At 43.3% G+C, this 18,407-nt stretch overlaps 1 protein-coding gene across 1 annotated transcript in view; it reads left to right on the forward strand.

Moving 5' to 3' along the window:
• PECAM1 (platelet and endothelial cell adhesion molecule 1) overlaps nucleotides 1-18,407 on the forward strand; it is a 90,258-nt gene that overhangs the window by 60,374 nt on the left and 11,477 nt on the right. The window contains exons 8-12 of the mRNA XM_088444178.1: nucleotides 6,387-6,674; nucleotides 11,898-12,005; nucleotides 13,348-13,372; nucleotides 13,481-13,551; nucleotides 16,986-17,042. Of these exons, the coding sequence (XP_088300304.1) occupies nucleotides 6,387-6,674; nucleotides 11,898-12,005; nucleotides 13,348-13,372; nucleotides 13,481-13,551; nucleotides 16,986-17,042 (549 nt within the window). The remainder of the gene's footprint in view (nucleotides 1-6,386; nucleotides 6,675-11,897; nucleotides 12,006-13,347; nucleotides 13,373-13,480; nucleotides 13,552-16,985; nucleotides 17,043-18,407) is intronic.

Genomic DNA, 18,407 nt, shown 5'->3' on the forward strand with positions numbered 1-18,407 from the left:
AGTTTAGGGCCAAAAGGTTGCATCCAGCTAGCTGGCTGACTAAGCTAAGCAACAGCAGTGGGCGGCACTAACATGTGGCAGTTTATCTTCCACCACGGATACAGTGTGTTATACAGTGTGGGTTGGATACACCAATAGTGCACTTACTGTGACAGGCAGTGTGGGGTGCTGGCGGTGTCCTCAATGCGAGAGTGCCAGTGGTGTCCTCAATGCGGAAGTGCCAGTGGTGTTGGCAGAGTGGGGGTCCTGGCAGTGTCCTGAGTGCATAGTGACGGCAGAGCGGGGGTGCCAGCAGTGTCCTCCGTGCATGTGTGCTGACAGTGTTGGCAGTCCAGGAGTGCCGGTGGTATCCTCAGTGTGGGAGTGTCGGCAGTGTCGGCAGTGTGGGGTCGCTGACGGTATCCTCAGTACGCGGGGTAGCAGTGCAGGGGTGATGGCAGTGTCCTCAATGCAGGGTGCCAGCGGTGTCCTCAGAGTGGGGGTCCTGATGATGTCGGCAGTGCATGGGTGCCGGTGGTGACCTCAAGGCAGGGTGCCAGCAGTGTTGGCAGCGGGGGTGTCGGCAGTGGGGGATGCTGCCAGTGGGGGTCGGCAGCGGGGGTGCCAGTGGTGTTATGCAGCTGAGGATGGGCGGGCGGCATCTTCCTAACTTCCTCCTGTGCCCATATTCAATGGGCTTAATGCTGATTGGCTGAGAGCCATGACAGACGGGAGATCCGAGCTGTGTCTCGTATCCCCTCGGATCCCCGAAATTCGAGTGGGTCCGTTCCCGGAGAACCAGACCTGCTCATCTCTACTTTAAATGTTTTTCATTCATGGAGAAACTTAAGATCTCTTTAGATTTTCCTAAAACAACATTGTTTCATAGATAACCAACAATTTTATTTAATCTTTCTATACCAATTTCTCTTTTATTCTATGTGGTGCCCTGGTACATAAAGGGTATATAGATTCAGGGCAGGCATTTGGGCACTTCAAATTTGATTGGAGGAACACCAACAAATGTTCAAGTGTCAGGGTGGATCATACCCATTGTGTGGAATGTGAGTCAGGGGACCAATAGCTACAACACTCGCCTGTGGAACGCCCCTTGCCCCAGTCTACTGCAGAGCTTAGGCAGTTTTTTGAACTTCCCAGGGAGCTGAGCAGTGATCCCGCCTTCCTCTGCCCCTCCCATGGGAAAATTGAAGAAGGAAGATATGGAAGATATTCTTGATCTCTGAGGTAGTGCAATTACATGCATCCACTCAAGTGCTCCTTGCTATGCATACATGCTGGACACTAATGCTGGCCATACACGGTAAGATTTTCTGTCCAACCATCCAACTAGTTGGTTGGTTGGAATGAAAATCTGGTAAGGTATGAAAGTAAATGACAATCAGCAATTTGCTCCCAAACGCAGAAAAATTGACAAAAACTGTTGTTTGAACAAATTGTTTAGAGCAAACATTTAACAAACTTGTCTGAACGACCATTTTAATCTATTTTATGGCATTTAGGAGCAAATTGCTGATCATCATTTACTCCCATACGTTACCAGATTTTCATTCCAACCAACCAACCAACTAGTTGGTTGGTTGGACAGAAAATCTTACCGTGTATGTCCAGCATAAGACTCAGAGGGCCTGATTCAGCTTTGGAAATAGAGTGAGATATAGCAAGTACATGAGCATCTTCGCAAAACCATATTGCACTGCAGGTGGGGCAGATTTATAATGTGCAGAAAGATTTAGATTTGGGAAGTGCGTGTCTAAACTGACATCTACAGTAAATTGCAGTGTAAAAATAAAGCTGTCCAGCATTTGTGCGCTATATTCAAAAGCAGCCAGTATTTACCCTACATGCAAACAATTTATGTATTTACACCCCTTGCATTGCAATATGATTTGTCCAGGTACACAGTTACTTGCTATTTCTCACTCTATTCCCAAAGCTGAATCAGGCCCAGAGTCTGCAGGGAGGTCTGTCCTCCAAACTGATGTGTTCCTGCACATGTGACTGCAGCCTTCTTAGTACTGTGTAGAATGACATGTTGGGAGACAGAAGTCTCCTGCTAAGCTCCATGTGAGAGACCCCAGTGTATACCTGCATTAGGCTGTTCCAGCATCCTGCAAACAGCATACACTCACCAGCTGGCGAGCTGTATAGGACCCCGCTCCACTACACCCCATTACCAGTAGGCATGTAACAGTGAGTTATCTATAAATAAACCAACATAACTGATTAAGTAAATGGGATGTTCATAGTTTCAGTCATCCGCTGGTGTGTGCCTATATAACTTTGCAGTATCAATACCTGCACACACATAATTTCCAACACTCCTTTGCTTGCTGAAGGGGAACAACCTCAACAGGGATCTTCACCTCTTCAGTATTCGGGATTGGACATTGGTATTTGTAACAACAGACATCAGCTTTTCAGCGATGGGGACATCACACTTCAGTGTTACATTGTAGGTAAATGTATTGGGTGCTTCTGCTCCAGGACAAGGGATTCCAAAATCGGTGAGTCAACATTGGGGCTTTAGACTTAGCTGTCCTAAGGTACAGGTTTTGTGCCTCTCTAAACTTTTACCAGAGGTGAAGACTTTCCTACGGGAAGTAATGTATGTGCAACCTCCATCCATCACACCCCAATAGCTCATTGGATTCTCAATCTGGTGTTGGCAGTCTCACAGTATCCTCCTGTATACCCTTGGATTCAGTTAAGTAAAAGTTCATTATCTGGGAGACCGTTTCTCTTTAGCTAACTGGGAAAGTTTCTGGACTGGTGGCTGTTCAGTGTAGGTCTTCAAATGTCACATCTCTTGAAGACTGGGCTGTTCTTTGGACTAAACATGGGGTCTTCAATTTAGACTGTGTTAGGACTCAGGAAGAAAAGGGCCCTCTTCACTGTCTGGACTTTGTCATGGCCTTGAAAACCTAAGTTCATAGGACATGTGAAGTGTGGTGTAGGATGAGGGACCTTCTGGTTAACTATGATGAACCACGAGAAAGGTTTGTCAGCTACCATGCAGACAATTGGAAGGTGGATAATTTTGGAAAGTTGTTAGGCTTACATAGGTGCAAGTCAGCCTGTCAATGAAAATGTGATGGCACATTCTTCCAGAGTGGTTGAATGACAATGCCAGGCAGTCAACTAGTCTTCGGTCCACATGTTGACAAGATTTTACAAATGATAAAAAGTTTGCATCTGTATTCAAAACCAGTCTTGGACTTAAGGTGCTGCATACTGCAAGAGCTGAGCTTACCCTTACACAGAGATAGCTTCCAGTTTCCCCCATAGAATGCAAGAGTACAACCGTATTTTTTATACTTATATTAATTTACTGAAGACCAGCAGGGGCTACAGAAGGAGGGTAGTTTATAGTTTTAGAGCCACATTTAAAGGGCCAAACTCATGTGCAGAGCCCCTATATCCCCATTGTTAACATGTCCAGTCATGGACTCAGATAAAGCATTTAAAGTATATTAAACCTGTTATTATATTAATTTGTAAACACTTTTTGTCTATCTTTCCATGTATATGAACAAATAAGTGCAAACATAATCATATGTACAAGGATCAAATTGTACAATGTCAAAAAATGAAGACCAAAAGTCCTGGTATAGTCCAAAATATGATGAGTATATCCCAAAGTTGTAAAAAAAAAAAAAGTCCAGAGCAGAATGGTGATCTGCTTTTTCACAATACTACAAGATCCTAATTTCTTAGTATAGATATATATGGTACATAGAAAAGGAGATGTACTGTGTATTATGTCTTACTCCAATTACCCCATAATCAAGACAGGCATGGAGAGTAAGGACAAACATAAAATTTGCACCTGGATGTATAAGTGGAGGTGAGAAGAGATGAATACTTGTGACTACTTCCAACCACACACCCCATTGTGAAGGCATTTACTACATTAAAACTTGTCAAGTAGCATTTTGTCTATTGGATGGTCTTCTATGTCAATCTGTTTCATCGTGAATATTGGGCCTAATTCAGCGATGTACACAGACCTGTTTGCATACAGTACATCTCCGATGGTTGGGTGCCTGCTCATGCACTGGACCCATTGTGCTCATATACAGATAAGGTCATGTGTCCTCACACACAGTGCCCGCTGTACCGCATCCTGATTGACAGGCTGCGGGCATTTGGGGGTGGGCTGGGGGCGATGCTGCCTCGATTCCAGAAAACGGGAGCATGTCGACTTCTGACGCAGACTTTCTGGCCTCGGCTATGGAGCTGCAAGGGGGAATCTGAGTAATTTAAGGGTTACTCAGATGGGCGATGTTCTCGCAGATGATCCGATGTTGCGTCTTAGGATGCAGTACTGGGATTTGCGATGCCGTCAGGAGGCGTTTTATTACCCTCTGACACCTCCTGCTGCATTAACATATTAGTTGTGCAGTACTGCATGCCATTTCCCTGCGGCTGTACAATTCTGAATCAGGCCCATAACACAGCTTCTTTAGCAAGAGTTGGTCAAAGATTACACATGTATATAAACAATATGCACATAGCATAACACTCTTAGTATAAAAATGGAAACTCTTCCTCTGCTTCATAAGGTGATTCTCTCACTGAGGGGCAGCAGAAGAAGAGTTTCTTTCCTGGGACCCATCAAGTGACTTTGTTTTATTTGTGCCGATAAAGAAACATTTTCTGGTAGTTTTTAGTAGGTTTTCAATTTGCCAGATTCATTTTTATGATATTGGGTCTTTTTCTGTGAGTGTATTTTATGTAAATAACTAAAGCCCAGATTAAATCAATGGGACAAAGTAGATGTGAGAGCTCAGGGAAACTGAGAAATATGGAGATATCTGGATGGATGAAATAGTTGGTTTAATGATAAAAAAAGCTATACAAGATAAGAACTGGAGGGAATCCAACAAGGTTAATAAGACGAGAGGGTGGTAGGTTGTCATTGTTGGAATATAGGGACGAGATAGTTGGTTTCAAAGATTGAGAGTTGTATAAAAGAAGTCTTTCAATTGCAAATCCTATAATGTATATATTAATGTATAATTAATATAAATAAAAGAAAGGACAGTAGAAAGGCAGCAATGGGGTACCTCCAGTCATTATGGGCCAGATTTCAGCATACTACACATGTGCCAAAGAAAGAAATAGATTACTGCAGGCATACTGTATGCTCACTGAGGGAGATCGCTAGTGCCAACGTATTGATGCATCTACAAATGGACCACACTCTCTGCGATATGGGTGTTTCCAACCGGTAAATGGGTAATGACCATGCTTTCACACGGAGCTGCCCCTTCTCATGGGAGTGTTGTAGGCATGTAGCGTGTGGACAGAGATGGTATGTCTGTTTCTGATGGATATTTTGCACCTAGCAATTCCAGATGTTAATTATGATGGCTGCAAATGCGGACATAAACAAAGTGGGTGAGAGAGGCTTCCACAGGCAGTTGTATGGATTTTCCCTATACTCGGGTGGATTCTGCATTAGCATAAGGAAGTAAGTAGGATGCCGAGGCCGAATGGAAGATGTGTCTGACTCAGAATCAGACCCTATGTTGCTAGTACATTACAAGCAGATAACACTTCATTTCCATATCACAATATAATCAAAAGTTATCATACGGTTTGTAAAGCCGGCCATATACGGTGCGATTAGAAACCTCACTATGCGTTGTAGGATTGCTCTTGCGATTCTTCCTTTGAAAGTCTCCATACGATGTGGTCAAATGGTGTACGATTGATCATTACGATCATACATACATACATCATAATACATCCTACACAATAGATCGCAATCTTACGTTTTTTCTTAAGATGTATAATCCAACTATACGACGGCAGGGACGCGCATCGGCATCGCAAACATACCAAAACAACACACGATGTGCACGATTGATCTTTACGATTGATCAAAATCATACACATCATGCAAAAAAATGTACCGTGTATGGGCACCTTTAGAGAGAGGCAGTAAATGAGGAACAGTAGAAGATTTAGGTCAATTTGTGATAGCAATCAAATTAGGACATGAATACAGACCTCAATTTGAGATATGCAAAATGCTTAGCGCACTAACGATCTCCTTCTGAGCATACAGTATACCTGATCTGATCTGTTGTATGCGCTAGATTTCTTTCGTTGGCACCTGTGCAGTATACTGAAATCCAGCCCATAATGTCTGGAGGTACTCCACTGCTGACTCTCTACTGTCCTTTTCTTCAGCATTATAGGATTTGCAACTGAAAGACTTCTCTTATGCAACTCTCAATCTTTGAAACCAACTACCTCGTTCTAATAATAGCTTGCTTGTTTTAAAATTTGATGGTCTGCATTTCACTGTATTTCTAGCCAAGAGAGATTTACTTGCCATGACTGATCTTCTTTTGCCCATTTTGTTCTTCTTCCTGTAGTTCCTGTTGAGGATGTAATTCTCACTATCATCCCACCAGATGGTGAAGTGGAAGAGGGGGGAGAATTATATTTGATGTGCTCTGTAAAGAATGGAACTTTGCCAATCAATTTCCAGTTTTATGTCAAGAAGGGAAGCAATACGCTTTTGCACAACGTGACTGTGAAAGACAAAATGTATACTTACATTCAAGTCCTATCATTTAGCAATAAAGACGATGGAGCCTATTTCTGCACTGCATCCAATAGAGCCAACAAAGACATCGAGAGCAGACCTGTAGAAGCAAAAGGTCAGATATTAATAACTATATAACAATGTCATTCTTAATTGTAGCTCCACATAAGTCAATGGCTGTTTTTGTATCGAGGTTTAAGTGGTTGAGATCAAAACAGCTATATGAGGTAGTGTGGAAGAGGGATACTTTTATATTTGTCAGTTTGGCAATTTTTGAGCTCTGTTATTTTGTTTTAGAAAGTTGGTGATGTGGTTTCTATGTTAAAAAATGAGATTAGCTGAATGGCTGTTATTGTTAATATTCACAGAAGTAAAGCATTAACAAGAGGTGCTAAAGCAAAGTGTAGTGCAAAAATTTTACTATACAATGTGAATAAGGTACCTTAGTGTTGTATATTTGATAATATAATTGTGCTACAACATGACATTAACAATTAAAGATACCAGCTTATCTGTAGAACAGTGTTTTCCCCATATCAAATAATCACGTCCTAATCAGTCAATGAAACAGAGACACAGTATAATATTGTTTAGTATATTAAAAATAGCTTTAATTCAGTAATAATAAAAATATTATATTTCTCATACTTATGAATAACATAAAAAGGCTTGCCTGTAGTTCTTCAGGATAGGAACACCCCAATTGAAGTTTTTCTGCCCAAGAGAACCCTAAAAATTGAGAATGTCCTTCAAAATAATAGTCAGAAATAGCCTGAAGCAAAATGATGTCCACTTGAGCTTACTGCTTTTTTTGTCCTTCTGGTTTTTTTTTTCAATTTTCTATAACCCAAATTGTGGCATGACAAAGGAGGCAGCCAAACAGTATGCTATTACTGTATGTCAGATTATTGGTTATTTTTTCACTATGCTACACTCTAACAAATTTGGAGTACCTGTCTTGTTGCAGAATATGCTCCTCTGCACAAGCATTAACATGAAGGGAAGATTGTAGGATAAACTGTTCTGTGGCCAGTACAGGTAACCTTTATAACATAACAAGGATGTAGGGATGACCATTGATGGTTTTCCACTGATTGTGAATGGTTTTCCACCATTGATGGCAGAGACTCAGCAATGGTTTATTTTTTCTTCTTCCACCCTTTGTGCTTGGCTCTGCCACCCGCTGCATTGCTCAGGCCCTCCCCCTTCACTCATTGGCCGATTGCTTAGCCCCACCATCATGCCATGCCATTCTACCCCCACGCCCCTTTCCTGATTGGCTTGCCACCAGCCAGCCGTAATGTCCATTGATGATTCAAACCATCAATGGTTTCATACCATAGATGTTAAGCACCAATGGCACCATCAATGGTGCACCTTTTATGGTTATCCCTACTGTACATGGAAGGATGCCAAGTTAAATATAAGATAATAAACTTTCACAATACAAAAAGACTAAACCGTAACAACTCCACATACTGACCTCCCAGTACAGACTACCAAGCCCTACTGAGCCTGCAAACCATTTCTTTTTTTTAGGTACAGTAAGTTGTCACTCTCTATAATGTGACCTATAGTGAATACAATAAACTTGATTTTTGGGTTTCTCAATACAATAAGGGCTTCAATTACAGAGGATGGACAAACCAACTAGTGACAGTGAATAATGCAGAATTATTATTATTTTTTCTCACAAGTCAGTCTGTTGTAAAAAAAAAAAGTTGAGATCGCAATAATATATTGTCTACTTAGGTAGCTAATTATGCCAATGACACTTTTTATCCAGTGTGCTGCAAAACCACATATCTGTAAGACTAGCAATAGCAAGCATTGCATTGTATACGAACACCTATATGGGCAGATGTGCAGTCAGAATGTCTTAGTTGAGAATGTCGATATTCACAATGTTAACATCCGGGATGTTGACATGGTTAAAATTACTACATCATTAAAGTCGACACCTGTAAAATTTCAACACTGACAGAATGTCAATATCGCAAATATCTACGTTATTAAGGTTACCTTTAAGGTTAGGGTGACTATTAAGGTTAAGGTTACTGATAGGGTTAGGGACAGAATAACAGTAAAATGAATAGTTTCAATTACATTTCAACAATATCGACATAACATCAATGTCGACATGCTGAATGTCTACATGGTCAATGTCAACATTATGAACATAATGAATGCTGATATTGTAAATGTTGAGGAAATATACCACACACTATAGACAGTGACAGGTAGAGAAACAATGGGCTAGGGTTTAAGGGCCTGATTCTCTATGCTGGTATCTATGGAGTTGAGCGACTATCAGTAAAATTACCCATGTCACTCGCAGTGAGGATTTATTCACAAAGGGATTGACAGTCCAGGTGCATTTGGGGAGTGCCTGCAAAAACACAGACATGTTGCGACCATATTGGGGTGTGTTACAGCCTGCGTCTGCGATCCCATATGCAGCAAACATGGCTTCGGCGTGTCGGTACATGCAGCCATTCTGCCTGACCATAGGGCTACTGGGAAGGCCGATTATTGAAGGATCCACGGCCGATGCCGCTTCTTTGGAAGCAGCCGCTAGGATTTTCTAAGGATTTTTCTAGGGCCGGATAATGGGGGGGCAACAGGGGCGGTCATCCCTGGGCCCCACACATAAAGGGCCCACACACCCAATGGGGTTAAAGTGGGCTTGAGGAGACTGAACCAGTTCCGCCCTCACCGGCCCACCTAACCCATAGGGGGGCTCTATTTGCTGGGCACCCGCTGAGAATTTGTAACCAGCGGGTGCCCGGCTCCCTCCCCACAGCCGGAGGCTGGAGCTCACTTCTCAGCTCCGGCTTCCGGGTTTCACAGTGCACTATGGGAGAGACGTCATGACGTCTCTCCCATAGTGTAGAGGAGCAGCCAAGCGGACCGGACGGCATCAGATGCAGGAGCGGGGCTTAAGGTAAGTATATGGGTTTTTTTTTTTTTTTTGTGCAAGCAGCTTTACTACTGGGGGTATTACTATTGGGGGCACTACTACAGGGGGCATTACTATTTGGGGCACTACCACAGGGGACACTACTACAGGGGACATTACTACTGGGGGCATTATTACAGGGGAATTACTCCTGGAGGTACTACTACTGGGAACATTACTCAGGGAGGGGCATTACTACTAGGGGCATTATTCGGGGGGCATTACTATTGGGGGAATTACTTAGGGGGCATTACTACTTGGGGTATTTCTACAGGGAACATTACTATTGGGGAATTACTACTGGGGGCATTTATACAGGGGGCATTACTATTGGGGGCACTACCACAGGGGACACTGCCACAGGGGGCATTACTACTGGTGACATTACTACAGGGTGCATGGCTACTGGGGGCACTGCATAGGGGGCACTGTATAATGGGCACCACTCCTGGGGGCACTACTACTGGGTGCACTGCATAAAGGGCACCACTACTGTGGGCTCTGCATAAGTGGCACTACCACTGTGGGTATTGATATTACTGGCAGCACTGCATAAGGGGCACTACCACTGTGGGCACTGCCACTACTGGGGGCACTGCATAAAGACCACCATTACTGTGGGCTCTGCATAAGGGGCACTACTACTACTGGGGGCACTGCACAAGGGGCACTACCACTACTGAGGGCACTGCATAAGGGGCACCACTACTGGGGCATTGCATAAGGGACACTACTGCTGTGGGCATTGTGTAAGAGGCACTACTACTGTGGGCATTGTGTATTAGGGGGACTACTACTGTAGGCATTGTTTATAAGGGGCACTACTGTATGTCATAACATGAATAAAGAACACTACTATGTGGTGTAATGTGAATCAGGGGCACTATGTGCAGTGTAATATGGATAAAATTGCGCAACTGGTGAGTAATATTTCATGTAAGTGCCTATATGTGTGTGTTTTTTTTATCATGTGGATGTATATTGTGTGTTTTTTTTTCTTGTGTGTGCCTGAAGTTTGGTCTCTCTGGGGAGACAGTATAAAAGGGATTATATCACTTGCTAAAGAGGTTATGTCCTTCTTTCATTATTTAACAAACAGTGCTAAGCTTAGCTTATCGTTGTTTGTCAATGTACTGCTAGACAAACCCCCAGTTCATCCATGTTTAATAGGGGCCCCCACATGTTTGTTGCCCCGGGGCCCCCACAGACCTTAATCCGGCCCTGTCTGTGAGCATCTCAGTACACCTCCCAGCTTCTGCGGCATTTGCATATTTTCGCACAGTAGCTGTGTACAAATTCCCAGCTGCTGTAACATTAGCCTACAGCTCTGAATCAGGCTCTTATGACAGTAATAAAGGAAAAGGTGAAGTAATGAAGATATACAACAGAAAAAAAAATCTATATAGGAGTAAGTAAGGTGGATGTAAAATAAAAATACGTAGAGATATTTCCCCTAGAACAATCCAGGTAGAATGAGACTATGGACCTCATTCAGAGTCGGTCGTTTCGGCCGCTCGGTCGTATGCCACCGATGTTCGCTAAACTGCGCATGCGTAAAATTTGCAATGTGTGTGCGCAAACTAGCTATTACGATCAGAAATTGCTCTCTCCTTGAACACAGCCAGGTCGTTAGTTTGAGTGACAGGAGGAGGCATTTGTGGGTGGTAACAGGGGAAGGTGCTTGTGAACGGGGGAGTGGAAATCCGAACGCAGGCGTGCCTGACTATGCAAACGGCGTTTTATGGGAGTGCATAAGTAACTAAGTAGTGTCATGGCACATGTGACATGGGAGGTTTTTACACTGACTTGATCGTAGTGCTTAAGAGAGGGTATGGTCAACCTTAAGCTCTACGACCAGCTCCGATGGTTCCCGATGGTCTCGATTAATCCTTATATGCCCGGAGATGACGTGAAATGCGAACGAGAAGGGGGCGTATTTTTAGTCTTCCGGCCGCATCCTCCCCTCGCTTGTCCAGCTAACGATCCCATCTTAACAACGCAACTTGTGAGCGCTTCATTTGCATATCTGGCCCCTGTTACCTTACGACCGAGCGGCCGCAATGACCAACTCTGAATGAGGTCCAATATGCATATGACTGACGTTTGCTAATTGGCTTCTTTACAGTCCATGAAATGTGGCTAAACTAATTCTCCAATGGGCTTAAATTATTTAGCAAACTGTACCAACTCGCACATAATTTGTGAGCTGCATGAAACTTCAAAGCCAATTACTGAGTCAGTTGAATGAATTTGCCTGTCTCTTTTCAAAAAGGAAATTTTGCTTTCAAAATCTTTTTTGTGCCAACAGTTTATAACTTTTAATAATTCCAGAGTAAGACATTTGTAGTCGGGATTTCATTGCTGTGTCTCTGCTTTCAGCCGTACTAGCCACCTGGAAAAAAGCGATCATCGGTGCCTTTACCATTCTCATTATTGTGGCCGCAGTAGCTATTGTTCTGTACTTATACCTGGACAAGAAGAAAAAAGGTAACATACCTTTCTCCTGATTTAGATATATCTACCAACCATATATCTGACACTTGTTAGTAATTACAGTATGTGCAGGAATCAGAATGTGCATGGATTACTGAAATCATCTTACACTTCAGCCCAACCTTTTGCCTGTCTGTGAGTCACATTTGGCAATGCAGACTTTCACTACTAATTTAAGGGATTTTTGTGTTTTGTTTTCTTAATTTAATGGTAACTAAGTTTCCTGAATCATATATTTTTGACATGTGTCATGTAACAAATGTGAGAATAACTTTTAAATGTCCTAGTATCTGATACTAGAGACTAGTATCAGAGCATCGTTTTGTTATCCAAATGTCCAAAGTTTTTAAGTGGGAGGGAATAGAACGACATCAGTTTATTGTAAGGATCACAGCAATGCAGATCATTTCAGAAGAGTGTGTTGAACATGTGGAGGCAGTGATCTATCCACTCGTGATTGTGTGTATGATAATGATTCAGTGTGATTGTATTAGTGAGGACAGCACACTGTGTGAGAGGGGAACAGAGGAAAGCAAGAAGCCATGGTTTGAGAATTATGGTGTGTATCCACTTGCCAACAAGGAAAGACTGCACGATAAGGATACCGTTATAGTGCAGTAGTTGATTATACTGTGCAGTGCCCACACGATATGTCGTTCAGTGCAGTTCATCCCCGAACATGCACCATCTGTCGTTATTAGCTGATTGACCGGCATGTTCAGGCGATGATTGATGTCGAAAACGACCAGTGGGAGCGCACATCACTGGTGCAGAGTTGCCTACCTTTAAAGATCTCTTCCCGGGAGAAGCCCGGGTAAGAGAAGCAGGAGGGAGGCAATGGGGGGCGGGGCCTGACGATTTGCGTAATTAAGCCCCGCCCCCTCGTGGTAAAATTGCCTCGATTGGCTAGAATTTGCATAGGGGGCGGGGCCAAATTACGTGATTCATGTAGAATCACGTTTTAAGCCCCGCCCCCTACACGGAGACCCGCGATCGCCGCGGGTATTCTCCTCATTCTGCCCACTTCACTAGGAAGTGGGCAGAATACGGGAGAAATGCCTACCCTTCCGGGGTGCGGGGAGTTACCCGAAAATTCGGGAGCCTCCCGCGAAAACCGGGAGGGTAGGCATGTATGCACTGGTGGTTTCTGACATTTTTGTGCACGATTTTATGAACGATTAATGAGCGATTGAGCGATAACTATGTCATTTTCGTTCAATCGCTCATTTTAATCGTCTAGTGGATGCGCAGCTTTAGACAGTGGAAGGAGCAAGATTGTGGGGACAAAAATACACCACTAGAAGAATTAAGACTTTCTTTTCCATTTTATTCACAGGCAAAGATATATCCATTGATAATAGGTATGTCATGTCATTTTTTTTGGCTTAATGTGGAACACTGGGACAACAGTTCAAATGTTAATGATTTTTCCAGTGAATGGGTATGTTTATTGTCTCACTGTTTTCCAGAACAACAAAAGCTGTTAATTCAAGCAATGAAAAGTCTTCAGTGGAAATGAAAACTGGTAACCTCTATGTTGGTAAGACATTTAAAGAACCACTAAGCCCCATATATGAAAAATTCAGACATGAACAGTAAGCCAAAACACATTGTTTAGTGTAGCTTGAAAGTATAGACATCTTCCTGTATCAACTTCCCACTGTGCTATTGTGATCTGATGCAGGTCAAAAGCTGATATGCAGTCATTTGAGCTGCTATGATATCACAGGTCAGTGGCGTAACAGTATTGCCTCTGGACAATGGCTCGTCCTGCCACCCCTGTGCAGGAGCCGGCAAATGGTGGAGATGTGTACCAGCATCACCCTGCCGCAAGTCTCTGCCACAGCACCCCTCGGCTCCTGTTGAATCAGTAACGGAGCAGGGGCTTTGGGCGCTGGAACAGTGGAGGTGAGGTGCCCCTTCAGGGTTGGTGCCCAGTAAGCAACCGCCTCCATTGCATACTTGCCTACTCTCCCGGTACCTGTGGGAGGCTCCCCGATTTTTCGGGAAACCCCCCGCACCCCCGGAAGAGTAGGCACTTCTCCCACATTCCGCCCACTTCCAAGTGAAGTGGGTAGAATGGGGAGAATCTTTGGGGGGGATCGGCGGTTCATCGGGCGGGGACGGGGACTAATCAGCGCCGTATCAGGACGGCAGTGCACCCTGTGCAGCAGAGCCGCCTCTCTTGCTCCCCCCCTGCCCCCCTCCTCCCCCTGGGCATACACCTTTTTCTCTAAGGGATGGGTGGAGGGCGGGGAACTTCATCGGCGTTGTTGGTGCACCGTGTAGCACTGTAGGAGGTCTGTTCCTGCAGACCTCCGGAGCCGGAAAGTGTGTGGCCGGTGACCTTGGAGGATTCTGCCCTGTGCGGAGGCACTGGCCGCACCACCCTCCCTACGGCCCTGGGCCTAATGACATGATTCTGTGAGCATTGCATCATTTGGCCTTGCCCCCTAGTTGAATATGTGGTATTCGCTATATTTTACAGTGAGGGTATACATTTTTTGCTACTGTGCATATGTGTAAGTTGCACTGCGCATTCGTGTCGATTGTGCCCTTACAGAGTCACATTTACAATTTCAGATGCTCGCACGGAGAACTGTATTGAAATTATAGTGGGCAGTGACAGGGAGGTGACTTAGCACACGCATGGAGATGATTGGCCTTACGGGTGTGTCGCAGGCCTGTCTTGAAATTGATTGCGTACACAGACGCTCAACCGCTCACATAGGAGGCCATACTCGGACGGATAAACTGCACCTGCCATAGGAATGGTGCAGGGTTCAATGATGCGACCAATGGTGTATCTAAAGACACCCCAATCAGTATTACAGCATGTACAGACACTGACAGTGGGCGTCCCAGTCCTTACACATTCATATGCCTGGATGTACACCAGAGAAGGATGAACGCCAATAGACGCAACCACTTCTGTGTCCACCTCTGAATCAGGCCCAATTTGTTATGACCTAAACTCGAAATTCTTCATTCATCTACAACAGGAGATTCACGAAGGAGACACTGGGTTGCTAGGGGAGCAGAGGAACCTGCCCTGTCATATGGCAGGTTTCCAGACCTCAATCCCCCATCCTAATGCTTTCTGTTGCCTGAGGAGTTTACTATTAAACATTTAATTTGGGTGGAGTTCTTTGTTAACCAGGTGCGGCTGACCCTGCATCTATCACTTTTGTGCTTGGATCTATTACCAATATTTCCAGGTTTGTGCTAAATATTTCTGGCTATAACAAATATAATTGCATTCAGTCTCAGATTAAGAGATAAGGCTGAATAACAGGTGCTTGGTGCTCCCTGTAGGATTATGAAATTAATCAATGTTTGCCAGGTTCCCTGGATGGTGAGTTGATGAGCTATGCATTAATATATACAAGACAGATGATTGTACTTGCTACAGTATGTCACTGAATAAGGATGTGACCTGCTGGGTGTATAATATGATAAATTACAAAAATACTCTTCTCTTAATACAATACATATCTTAAAGAACTACTTATTGAAATAGCTATGGCAGTGTAACTAGACTGGACAATCAAATCTAATACGATTGCAATATAAAATGTAGCTAATGGCAATTCAAGGTCATGCTAAATTGACTTTTGTCAATGAGATATATAATATCTGTAGGATCAAGCTTTAAAATAAGATTATATAGGAACCTTATCATGGTATGTTTATGATATATTCTTTTTAATTACAGACTGTCAGGGGTTGATTCAATTAGCCACGAGGGGGGGACGGTGCCATTGCAATGACGTGGAAATGCCAGCAATGGCACCTCATTTCGCCCCCCTTCATGGACCGATCTCGTTTCAGACTCACGCATTTTTGTACACAGTCCTGTGAGGCTGCAAACAAAAATGAGTGAGTCCGGAGCTACCATTAATGCGTAATATAGATGCGCTCAGACTCACGGGGCAAGACTAATTCAATCGACCCCTTTGTGTATAAGCCTTTATAGCATATCAAGTTAACATTTTATTTTCTGTTTTACTGATTTGTTACTCACATGTAGAGTCTAATATGCAAGGCTTCACTTTATGCATCAGTCATGCCTGTAGCTGTGTACTGGCCACAGATAATTCAGCCTGATTCAGAGATGGACACAGTACCGATGTAAAGGGAGTTCAGTGATGAATTGCTACTGTGCATGAAAGAAAGTCTAGAAATCCCTTACTATGCACACGCAACTCCCAAGTGTCTTATGTTGTTCGCAGTAGCATACGGCATCGCTAGCACTTGAGAAGGTGTTTGCAATACCTGGGAGTTTCAGGGAGGAGAATGAGAAGTGACCTAAACTGATTGCAAAAAGGGTCGTTTCATGGGCACATTGGGAGTGTCACAGGCAGGACTCCAATCGCAAAAAGACCCTAGCCTGCTGCAAATGTCGATGGTGGGATCGATGTTGGAGTGTTTACAATCTCCATCGCAAATGCACAGACCATGAAGCCTGAGAGTGGGCGTCTCACTGCTCGTACACTCCATCACAGCGTGGAGCACAGAGGGAAGGCTGAGATTTCCATGTGCATGTTATCACTATTGCAAGAGATGCTGCAAATGCATTACAGCCATCTCCGAATCAGGCCCATTGTGAATTTGTGCTACCACAGTACCTAATAACCATTGTGAAAAGTAACAGGCAAATGAGACAGAGAGAAAGATAAACCACAGAAAAAATCAGTGGCAGCTAAGACAAGAAAATAACAACATTTTGTGCATAATTGTAGTCACACAAAACAACCATTCACTACACATGTAAGTTCGGTTCTGTGTATTGGACATAACTGTTCCCACATAGCAATTTTGTTGTTGAATCTAAGGGTGACACAGATAAACAAATTTGCCTGAAAAATATAATTTTTAACATCTAAATACCTAGCCAGGTAAGGAAATAAATGTAATATTGTAACCCGCTTTTTTTGGAACAAGATCCTGTCTTATATTACCGCTTCATTACAGGCAGCATCCAAAATGAAGATGAGCTCCATATTCTGAAAACAGCAGAGGAAAATATAGGTATGAATATACTTATTTCTTCTGAGTCAGGCAGGAAATGGGATGAGGATCTAATTGTTGACTGGGGCTCTGCCCCTGCATGGATCACTTTTGTGCTTGGATTTATTACCAAATATTTCCATGTTTGTGCTAAATGTTTCTGGCTATAAATAATATAATTGCAATCAGTCTCAGATTAAGAGACAAGGCTGTTTTCAGTAAAATATTTTAATAAAACAGGTGCTTGGTGCTCCCTGTAGGATTAGAACCTTATCAATGTTTGCAAGGTTCCCTGGATGGTGAGGCGATGAGCTAAGCATTGTTTTTACAGCTCCCATAAAGCATTGATTTGGCTATGATTCTGTGCACCGGCTAAACTTGTTGACATGTATTGTTGCCATGCATTCATAGATGGCATTGGAACCTTTATTTTCCAGTACAGTTTATAACTGGATTGTGCAGTTTTACATTGTACATAACTGTAAGAAAAGAAATACTGGACCTTTAATTTGCTAGCTATGGTATGCTGGCTATTTCCTGTACGGCAAGCTTGTCTTTTACTGGGCATTACATGATGGGCAGTTATTGCATATAATGGTGCTGTGGAGTGAATAGATTGGTGTCAAAGAAATACATAATCAACATAATTATTACCCCTATTCACTGTAGCAATGCCCTTTTTACTTAAGCAACTCCATCCTTCCATTGCATAAGTAATTAGTTGTTTGCTCAATGAAAACTATCTCCATTCACACATTTAAACAACTGGAACATTGATATTTAGCACCATGATGATCATTATAAGCATGGATCTGTGCAGTGTTAACAGAAGAATTGCTTTAAAAAAAATTAATTTAGCATCGTACTCTGTATTGTGGCTGGGAAAGAGCACTTTATTCAATGTGGCACTGAGCATAGTGACTCAGCAGGTAAATTGGCATAGAGAGCTGATTCCAGAGGCATCTGCCTGCTTATCTCCCAGCTCTCCTCCTGTGTAGGCTGAAGGAAGCCTGCCATGGATAAAGCATAGGGCACAGATGACCACAAGATGCAGAGCCGCAACTAGACTTTAAAGGTGCCCTAGGCCAGAAAGAGCATTTGCCGCCCCCTCCCACCCCCCGTTTTTTTCAAATAGGGAAGATGCAACCCCAAAATTTCCACAATTCCTGATGGCAAATTGTGAGACAGATAGCTCCATGTCTAAAGGTGCATATCCACTTGCCGATTAAAATGAGTGATTGGATGATTTTGACATCGTAATCGTTCAATCGCTCATTAATCGTGCATAAATCGTGCTGTATAATGTCAGAAACAAAATACCTAGTGTAGGGTGCTCTGCATTTCCTAACATGGTACCTCTAGCATCAGGTCACCAGGGTCCTATTT

The sequence above is a fragment of the Taudactylus pleione genome, unplaced genomic scaffold (assembly GCF_031769625.1).
Source record: "Taudactylus pleione unplaced genomic scaffold, aTauple2 ptg000351l, whole genome shotgun sequence".
NCBI classification, from domain to species: domain Eukaryota; kingdom Metazoa; phylum Chordata; class Amphibia; order Anura; family Myobatrachidae; genus Taudactylus; species Taudactylus pleione.